This window comes from Bison bison, unplaced genomic scaffold, assembly GCF_000754665.1.
Source record: "Bison bison bison isolate TAMUID 2011002044 unplaced genomic scaffold, Bison_UMD1.0 scf7180017864293, whole genome shotgun sequence".
NCBI classification, from domain to species: domain Eukaryota; kingdom Metazoa; phylum Chordata; class Mammalia; order Artiodactyla; family Bovidae; genus Bison; species Bison bison.
The window spans coordinates 2,034,228-2,044,657 of record NW_011494865.1 but is presented as its reverse complement, the minus strand read 5'-3'; the positions used below and the strand labels follow the sequence as shown (position 1 = coordinate 2,044,657).

General features: G+C 43.9%; 1 protein-coding gene across 1 annotated transcript in view; it reads left to right on the top strand.

Moving 5' to 3' along the window:
• The window catches only part of ZC3H7A (zinc finger CCCH-type containing 7A), a 27,613-nt gene extending 24,695 nt beyond the window's left edge, over positions 1-2,918 (top strand). Inside the window, 2 exon segments of the mRNA XM_010850676.1 lie at positions 772-935; positions 2,022-2,918. Of these exon segments, the coding sequence (XP_010848978.1) occupies positions 772-935; positions 2,022-2,211 (354 nt within the window). The 3' untranslated portion in view covers positions 2,212-2,918.
• Positions 2,919-10,430: the final 7,512 nt, after the last annotated feature.

The window sequence follows — 10,430 nt, the reverse complement described above, 5'->3', positions numbered from 1 at the left end:
GTGAGAGTCACTGTGACCCTGTTCTCTCCGCCCCCTTACCCCTGCCCTCCGGCACCGCCTAGCATGTGAGATCCTGGTTCCCCTGCCAGGGATCAAATCCACATCCCCTGCATTGGAAGCACAGAGTCATAACCACTGCACTGCCAGGGAAGTCCCTCTGTAAACCTGTTCTTACCCAGCGTCACACAGGATTCTGACACAGGGCACTTGGGAAGTGCTGTTCAAACACCGCACACTTGCATCTGTGGCAGCACAGGGTTCCTAATACAGTTCGCGGGTCTGTGCCCCCGGGGTGGCGTTTTCCCAGCATGGGTACTTCCCCGGCCCCTGGCACACGTCCTGGCCCGCAGTAGGGGCTCAGTTCACGTGCAAGAGTGGAGTTGCTACTCCTTGTTCTTGCACAGCAGGCGAACCCTGGGCTTTCGCATCCTCTCTGATTTTCCTCATGGTATTTATCCTCCCCGGGACCCTGGTTTGAACCTGGCCCCCCATCCTCCCGACAAGACACCCTTGTTGGCACACCGGCTTCTTGCTAGAGAGTGCCTGGACCCCCGGCCCAGCTCATTGCCCCGGTTCTCTGCTTCCTATGTGCTGGGGGCACCCTCAGCCCATCTCTCCCAGCTACCCCTGCTGGCAGGGCTCCCCAGGAATAGAATGTGGGCCTTAGGTGGAGTTGTTTTTAGTCAGTCTGGGGCCTGAACACGGGTGACCCATCAGGGGCCCCCCCGGACAGCAGCTGCTGACGCGACTCCCGTCTTCCGTGCGCTGCAGGTGGACTTTCACTGCTGGATGTGCGGGAAGAACTGCAACAGTGAGAAGCAGTGGCAGGGCCACATCTCCTCCGAGAAGCACAAAGAGAAGGTCTTCCACACTGAGGATGACCAGTACTGCTGGCAGCACCGCTTTCCAACGGGGTATTTTAGTATTTGTGATAGGTACGTGGGTCTCTGTAGCTTCCCACGTGAACTTTGCTGGTCTGGCTTGAATTCCACAGTCATTGTATCAGTAGACAGGGTGCAGGCTAAATCACTTCTGTTGTCAGACTCTGTGCGACCCCATGGACTGTAGCCCTCCAGGTTCCTCTGTCCATGGGATTCTCCAGGCAAGAATACTGGAGTGGGTTGCCATTTCCTTCTCCAGGGGATCTTCTGACCCAGGGATTGAACCCACATCACTCACCTCTCCTGCACTGGCAGGCAGGTTCTTTGCCACTGAGAGCTACCTGGGATGCAGTAGACATGGTACCTGGGTGGCAAAGTCTTCTAATCCTGGATGTTGGCATCTGAGCTCAGAGTTTTAGTTGCTCCTTGAACACTTCCTTCACTCACCTGAGTTACCTGAAAAGATTTACTAGTTTGCCCGTACTGGAGTGAGACATCTTAAGATAACCAGACAGAGAAGGAAGTTCATTCAGGCTCGCCCAGATGATCTCTGAGCTGGCAGTGAGGATTCTCTGACTCTTCACAACCATCTTTTCGTAGTAGATGGTCATCACTTTTGAAACTGCCTTTGAATTATATTCCAAGTGTCAATCTGGAACTTTCTCAGGTCAGATGGAAGTAGTATTAATAGTATCACTCTTTTAAGTATAGTTAGAAAATTTTTCATTGAAAAGCTAGGTAATTTTGAATTGCTCCTTATTTTGTTGTTGGCCATTCCTATTTGATTTCCCAGTTTAGATCCATGTGATATGTAGAATTATTGAAGATTATTTTCTACTTCCCGTCCCCTCTGATTTTCTTTCTACTGCATTAGGAAGGAGTGGAGTGTTTTTTTCCCCAGCAATCAGTCTTTTTCATTAACTAATGCATTTAAATAGTTTAAGGTACTCATTTCTGCCAAGACAATAAAATACTCATTTTTCTTATACTCCAATATAAAAGTATTAAAAATACTCATTTTTCTAGGATTATGAATTTGAGCTAAAAGTTTAACACAAACCATAAAGGTAGTGAAGAGCACATTTTAAAGATTGTTCTAAACAATGGGTGGACACTTACCAAGTTGACTTTTCCTAACAGGTATATGAATGGTACCTGCACGGAAGGAAGCAGCTGTAAATTTGCACACGGCAACGCTGAACTTCATGAATGGGAAGAGAGAAGAGACGCCCTAAAGATGAAGCTCAACAAAGCACGAAAAGATCACTTAATTGCCCCCAATGATAATGACTTTGGAAAATATAGTTTTTTGTTTAAAGATTTAAACTAATATGCTGGCTTTTATGTATGTTACCTAATCAGGGCATTGACCAGAAAAATTGAAAGTGTTGTAAGGCACGTAGCAGAGGAGCTGCAGGTTTCCTGCTTGTATTGGCGTCTCTCGTCCCTCCTGAGCAGCAACCCACAGTAGGTAGGAAAACGGGCTGTTGGACAGGTCTGGCCAGGCTCTTAGGGCGTCACATGGCGAAGTGACCGCTGCCGGTTGCCATCTGTTGAACAGACTTTTGAATGAATTGTGTTTGGGAAGAGGTGATGTCCAGGCCGACTCCTTGAGTTGGTCCTTCAGATAAGAACCATGATGGTGAGAGAGAAACCCTGTACTAGGATCAGAACACATGATGAATGAATTCTTCACGCGTTTTTAAGAGGAACGCATTTGTCTAATAAAGTTCGCTACTTATCTGTACGTAGGTTGCTAAAAAGGATTTTCTTAACTCAGATTTTAAGCCAAATAACCATTTAACACTAGTATATGTTAAATGGGGTATTTTTCTGTATTTGTATGTTTCACTATAATAAGGGAACTGAGGATAATGTGCATTGAGACTATTTTGAAAAATAATCAGTTGACTCAAATTTTATTTCTTGGTCTTTTGCTGTTTAAATGATGATTTTGAAAGATTACACTTGTACTGTTGGTATTGCGTAGTGTATGGACCAATATTGCCTGTAATAAAGATTTTATATATAGATGTCTTTCATTTTGTGGTATGGTCCTTGCCTCACAAAGAATTGTTAAAACTGGGTCCTAAAATCACAAGGTTAGATCTTTTTTTTTCTGGGCCTTCCATGCAGCTTGTGGGATCCCAGTTCCCCAACCAGCGATCGAACCTGGGCCCTTAGCAGTGGAAACATGAAATCCTAACCATTGGATCGCTAGGGAATTCCCTAGATTTTTTAAAAAACACTTTTCTTTAAGCAATCAATGACAGAAAGTAAATGAGAGGGACATGGCAGCAACTGCCTCCTGTCTCACTCTCCTGCGATTCGGGTTGCTAAAAGGCTTCTCTTATTGACCGACATGCTAACCCCTCTGGGAACTCTTCTGTGTTTCATTGAGATGAACACTCAGCAAGGGGACGCATGGTCAGCTAGGACGTGGGCTGTGGGACTCCGCAGAGATAGCCGTCGAGCGAGATGCGCTCGATAGGGTCGTTGTGGTTGTTCAAAGACCGCTGAAGATATGGTCAGCACAGAGACAAAGGCACCGTTGTCGTTCTGCTAAGTCTCCCTAGTCTGACGGCCTTCATGACGTTTTTCTTCTCCATCCTTCCAGACTTCTTTTGTGCTCTTTCCAGGGAGAATAGATGTTAAAAAAAGATATCTCTGCTGTTCTGTTTCAACCTGCAGTTTAAAAAGTTGGTTGTTTTAACCTTGGAAATCTAGGCTTGAAACCTAGTTTGGAATCCTCTGACTGGTCAAGAGGAGAATTTTTTTTTATTTTCACACCCCACCTCAAAATTTTCTGTGCCTCAGCTCTCTTGCAGTTCTCTGTGCTCTGAACCATCTTTGCAGTAAATCCCACTTCTGCCTAAGTCGTCCAGTTTGTTGCTCTGGTTTCCACCTAAGAACCCTGCAGGCCACAGCCTTGGTCTCAGCAGCAGGATTTACAGTCGTTCAGTCACTAAGTCATATCTTAATCTGCGACCCCATGGACTGCAGTGCTCCAGGCTCCCTTGTCCTTCACTGTCTGACAAAGTTTGCCCAGAACTGAGTCGGTGATGCTCTCTAACCATCTCACCCTCTGCTGCCCCCTTCTCTTTGACTTTCTTTTCCAGCATCAAGGTTTTTGCCAATGAGTCAGCTTTTTGCATCAGGTGGCCAAAATATTGAAGCTTCAGCATCAGTCCTTCCAGCATCAGTGAATATTCAGCATCAGGAAATCAGTCTAATTACTCCATGATGAAGTCACATCCCCATCCCAGAAATGAAGAGAAGAGAGTAGTATTGGGGTGAGGAGAGGGAAGGAAAATAAGGTATAAAAGAGCAAAACTGCAGTACTAACAGCATTGGAAACTAATAAATTGATGTGTCTCCTTGGACAGGTTGACCTGCCTATCTCCTCCAGAGTGGATTTTTTGTTTGTTTCAATGTTTAACAAATGGAGATACAATTTTAAAACTCCCAAATGTTACCATTTTAAAGTAGAAATCCATGGTTTTAGTAGAATCCAAATGTGCTACAATTGCCACAATGAAAAAGTGTTTTACTCCTTGAAAATAAAACCCATACCCTAGTCTACCAGCTCCCTCTGATTTTCAAGCTGTAGGTGACCACTAATCTGTTTTCCTTCTTATTTTAAAAAAAAATGTTATTTATTTGGCTGTGCCAGGTTGTGCCATGTGGGATCTAGGTTCCCTGACCAGGGATTGAACCCAGGCTCCCTGCATCTTGAGCTCAGAGTCTTGTCTAGGGTTGTCCTAGACAAGGACAAGGCAGTCCCTAATCTGCTTTCTGCCTGTGCTGGACATTGCATGTAAGTGGACTTATAGAATATGTGGCCTTTTCTGACGCTTCTTTTACTGAGTGTAATGTTTAAGAGGGCAGCAGAGGATGAGATGATTGGATGGTATCACTGACGCAATGGACATGAGTTTGAGCAAACTCCGGGAGATAGTGAGGGACAGGAGAGCCTGGCTTGCTGCAGTCTGTGGAGGGCATGACTTAGTGACTGAACAATAACAGTGTTTTCAAGGTTCATCTACACTGGGGCATGTTATCAGTATTTCATTCCTTGTAAGTGCTGAATAATCCTTCATTTTGCCGATCTGTTACGTTTTGTTTACCCATTCCTCTGCTGATGGGCATTCAGCTTGTTCCCTCCTTTGGGCTCCTGTGAATAGGAACATTCATGTGTAAGTTGTGTTGGCCACAATGAGCTGGTCCCATCAGTCCTGAAGAGGTGTTAGGAGGTGGCAGGTAGATTTTCCTCTGCCCAGTTCTCCCGCCCAAGTTGGACGTGCCTGGACAGTAGGCCGGGGCTGGAAGTGCTCACCCCTCTCCATCATCCTCACCCTTCTTGGGTCTGCTCTTTGAGGGCTGTTTGCCTTTGACTGAGTTCCAGTGATCCCCACCGGGAAACCGAAGGACAGCATGTTCCCTGGGCAGTTAGTGCGGGTTCAAACACTCCTTAGTTGACCTGCAGAGATGAGACTATGGGTTTTCTGTCAGTACCTGCTGCAAGGGAACAAGGAGCGCCAATTCATGGAAAGCCAACTCTTCGATCTTGATATAAAGTCTCCAAGAGACAGCACCACTGTCCGGCTTTACAAGTAGGCTCAGGGTGTGGGCTCCCTCCTGCGTTACCTGCCAACTTGTACCTTGTTAGGCACATCCTGTTTACTAGGTAAATGCTTCGAGGCTTTCAAAATTAACAAGCAAAAAAAAATTATCAAGCATTAGAGGTTTCATACACACACACACACACACACACACACATACACACACACACACAAATAAATACATGTCTCTGGTAGCTCAGCAGTAAAGAATCTGCCTGCAATGCAGGAGACATGGGTTCAATCCCTGGGTCAGGAAGATTCCCCCCAAAAAGGAAATGGCAACCCACTCCAGTATTCTTGCCTGGGACATCCCAAGGACAGGGGAGCCTGGAAGGCTATCCATGAGGCCACAGAGTTGGACATGACTTAGAGACACTAAACAACAACACATGTATACATGTTATATATATGTATATAAGTACATGTGTGTATATATATATACACGCACACATATATACATATACATACAATGGAATATTAACTCAGCCATACAAAAGTGAAACCTGTAGCAACTTGGATGGACCACAGAATATTATACTTAGTGAAATAAATCAGAAAAAGATACTATATGATATCCATTATATGTAGAATCTAAAAAGATAATACAGATGAACCTGTATACAAAACACAAACAGATTCACAAACAGAAAACAAATTATGGTTACTGAAGGAGAGACGGAGGGACAAATTAGGAGTATGGGATCAACAGATACAAATTACTATACATAAAATAGATCGGCAACAAGGATTTACTATACCTTCTACATAGTACAGGGAATTACTGAATATCTTGTAATTACTATACCTTGTATATAGCACAAGGAATTACCTGCTAAGTCTGCTGCTAAGTTGCTTCAGTCATGTCCGACTCTGTGTGACCCTGTAGACAGCAGCCTACCAGGCTTCTCCATCCTTGGGATTCTCCAGGCAAGAACGCTGGAGTGGGTTGCCATTTCCTTCTCCAATGCATGAAAGTGAAAAGTGAAAGTGAAGTCGCTCAGTCCTGTCTGACTCTTCAAGACTCCATGGACTGCAGCCTACCAGGCTCCTCCGTCCATGGGAGTTTCCAGGCAAGAGTACTGGAGTGGGTTGCAATTGCCTTCTCCGAGGGAATTACCTAATATCATGTAGTAACTTATAATGGGACATAATCCACAAAACACACTGTGCTGTACATCTGAAACTAACACAATATTGTAAATCAACTACACTTCAATTTAAAAAAAAATCTGTTGAAACTACAGGATGTAAAATATGGGCTTTCTTGTACAAGAAACACTGACACAATACCAAACCAGAGACTCAGATTTAAGGAAGCTGATGAAGGGACAAAGTAGAATAAAATATTTGAAGCAAGTGATTGCATTGCTTTCTGAGTTAACATAGTAACTCACTTTTAAAAATAACCAAATTTGGCTTAGAAACAATAGTAATGAGACAGAATTTTAAAATTCTGTTTAAAAGACAGAATTATAAAATTTTGGGCAGGGGAAAAGTTATGATTATTTGCACATACACAAAAACAAAGAGCTCTAATTAAAAAAAAAAGTAACAAGTAATTATTTCTCCCCAATTGTAAGACAGGATTAATACCTGGGTAAAATATATGTCCCAGGTGGCATGGTGGTTAAGAATCAGCCTGCCAACATGGAGACAAAAGATATATGGGTTTGATCTCTGGATTGGGAAGATCCCCTGGAGGAGGAAATGGCAACTCACTCCAGTATTCTTGCCTGGAAAATTCCATGGGCAGAAGAGCCTGGCGGGCTACAGTCCATGGGGTCACAAAGAGTCAGACACGGCTGAGCATGCGCACAAAGAAAGAAATACATGGAATCTTCTCCCTGGCCCCTATGTAAATGCCACCACCTTGATCATGGTATGAAAAGTGACCATGAAAGCACAACAGATACTGGTTGACGTGGACTAGTTAGGGCTGACACGATTTAATGACTGAACAACAAGAACAAACCTTGAAGAGCAGTGCAGCCTGACCCAGATGGCCTGGTGTCATCGGAAATGAATTTCCCATTGTCCATCATTGCCGGAGCAGCAATATCTGGAAACAGAGGAGTAAAGGAAACATACTTTGGTCTCCTGGCTTGTAAGACACCACCCTGCACAGCCATAAGATATAGTGGTCTTATGAAATAGCCCAGAGGCAACAAAACACTTTGAACTTGATCCTGTGCAAAGGACAGGTGTCTTATGAAAGAGTAGGGTGGATTCTGCCCTACTGGCCTACAGTGAATGAGTACCCATGACTTTGGACCGTATTTGTTTTTGTTAACAATATACTGTGTTAACTCAGATCTAAACAAATCAAGAGCACTAGAAATGGTAAATAAAGTTAACATCTTGTTAAAAAACTAGAAATGCATTTTTAAAAATTTTCTCAGCTTCTTCCAACAATATTATACAAAACAATAACATAACACTGGGTTTGTAGTAGATTAAAAAAGAACAATAATAGCATAAAAACGGAAGGAGGAAATGGAGCTATATTGGAGCAGTTTCCGTATCTTACTGGAATTAAGTTAGTGTAAATCGGAAGTAGATTCAGAAAAAAATGTATACTGTAATCTCTGAAGGGCTCAGATGGTAAAGAATCTGCCTGCAATGGGGGAGACCCAGGTTTGATTTCTAGGTCAGGAAGATCCCCTGGAGAAGAGAATGGCTACCCACTACAGTATCCTTGCCTAGAGAATTCCACAGACAGATGAGCATGGTGGGCTACAGTCAGTGGGGTCACAGAGAGTTGGACACGACTGAGCAACTAACGCACAATCCCTAAATGCTGCCGCTAAGAATATAAACTGAAAAAAATTAGTTTTAAATCATTAAAGGAATTAACAGTGTTTTAGAAAAGAGCCACTTAACATAAAGGAAGGAAGTAAAGAGCAAAAAAAAAAAAAAAAAAATGGGATTGTGAGAGGAGATACTTCCCTGGTGGCCCAGTGGCTAAAACTCTGCACTTTCAATGCAGGAGGGCCAGGTTCCATCCCTGGTCAGGGAACTATATCCCTCATGCTGCAACTAAGATCTGGTGCAGCCCAAAAAAACAGTATTAAAAAAAAAAAAAAAAGATGAGATATACAAACCAAAGAGCAAAATGGCATTTGAACATGAGCTACCAACATGTTGAGCCTCCATGGTGAACAAACTGAATGCTCTGGGCCACTTAGGAACGTGGCCATTCCTAGAGCCCTTTCAGTTCAGTTCAGTTCAGTCACTCAGTCATGTCCGACTCTTTGCAACCCCATGAATCACAGCACGCCAGGCCTCCCTGTCCATCACCAACTCACGGAGTTCACCCAGACTCATGTCCATCGAGTCAGTGATGCCATCCAGCCATCTCATCCTCTGTCGTCCCCTTCTCCTCCTGCCCCCAATCCCTCCCAGAATCAGGGTCTTTTTCAATGAGTCAAATCTTCACATGAGGTGGCCCAAGTATTGGAGTTTTAGCTTTAGCATCAGTCCTTCCAATGAACACCCAGGACTGATCTCCTTCAGAATGGACTGGTTGGATCTCCTTGCAGTCCGAGGGACTCTCAAGAGTCTTCTCCAACACCATAGTTCAAAAGCATCAATTCTTCGTCGCTCAGCTTTCTTCACAATCCAACTCTCACATCCATACATGACCACTGGAAAAACCATAGTCTTGACTAAACAGACCTTTGTTGGCAAAGTAATGTCTCTGCTTTTGAATATGCTATCTAGGTTGGTCATAACTTTCCTTCCAAGGAGTAAGCGTCTTAATTTCATGGCTGCAATCACTATCTGCAGTGATTTTGGAGCCCAGAAAAATAAAGTCAGCCAGTTTCCCCATCTATTTGCCATGAAGTGATGGGACCAGATGCCATGATCTTTGTTTTCTGAATGTTGAGCTTTAAGCCAACTTTTACGCTCTCCTCTTTCACTTTCATCAAGAGGCTTTTGAGTTCCTCTTCATTTTCTGCCATAAGGGTGGTGTCATCTGCATATCTGAGGTTATTGATATTTCTCCCGGCAATCTTGATTCCAGCTTGTGTTTCTTCCAGTCCAGCGTTTCTCATGATGTACTCTGCATAGAAGTTAAATAAGCAGGGTGACAATATACAGCCTTGACGTACTCCTTTTCCTATTTGGAACCAGTTTGTTGTTCCATGTCCAGTTCTAACTGTTGCTTCCTGACCTGCATACAGATTTCTCAAGAGGCAGGTCAGGTGGTCTGGTATTCCCATCTCTTTCAGAATTGTCCACAGTTTATTGTGATCCACACAGTCAAAGGCTTTGGCATAGTCAGTAAGAGCCCTTTACCTCCCTGGAAACCTTGCACCAGGGTTAGCACGCTGGCTTGTGGCATAGGTGACTTCTTATCTTCTGTTTTTTTTTTTTTTGTGTGTGGTATCATACTGCCTTAGTTCTCTGCGTTTTATTTACCTGGTTTGTAGTTATTGACAGCAGAAGTCTATCCTAGATCTTTGGCTCCAGCTGTTGGGTAATTACGGACATTCTCTTAGCTCCAGGTACACGTGTCCCAGGTAAACAATCCCAGTCATTCTCAAATCACATTTCATCCTTCTCCGACTTGTCCTTTTTAATCACAAAAACTTATTTAGAAATGACCTAACATTTAGAACATTTGGAGCTCCCCCTGTTGCTCAGCTGGTAAAGAATCCGCCTGCAATGCGGGAAGACCTGGGTTCGATCCCTGGGTTGGGAAGATCCCCTGGAGAAGGGAAACGTTACCCACTCCAGTATCCTGGCCTGGAGAATTCAAAGGGCTGCATAGTCCATGGGGTCGCAAAGAATCGGACACGACTGAGCGACTTTCACTTTCATTAACATTTAGAGTCAGAAAGGATTTAGAGTCGGCAGAGGATCGCTGGAGCGGCTTGTTAACCAAATTGTTTTCGAGTCTACTCCCCTAATGCCTAGTGGACGC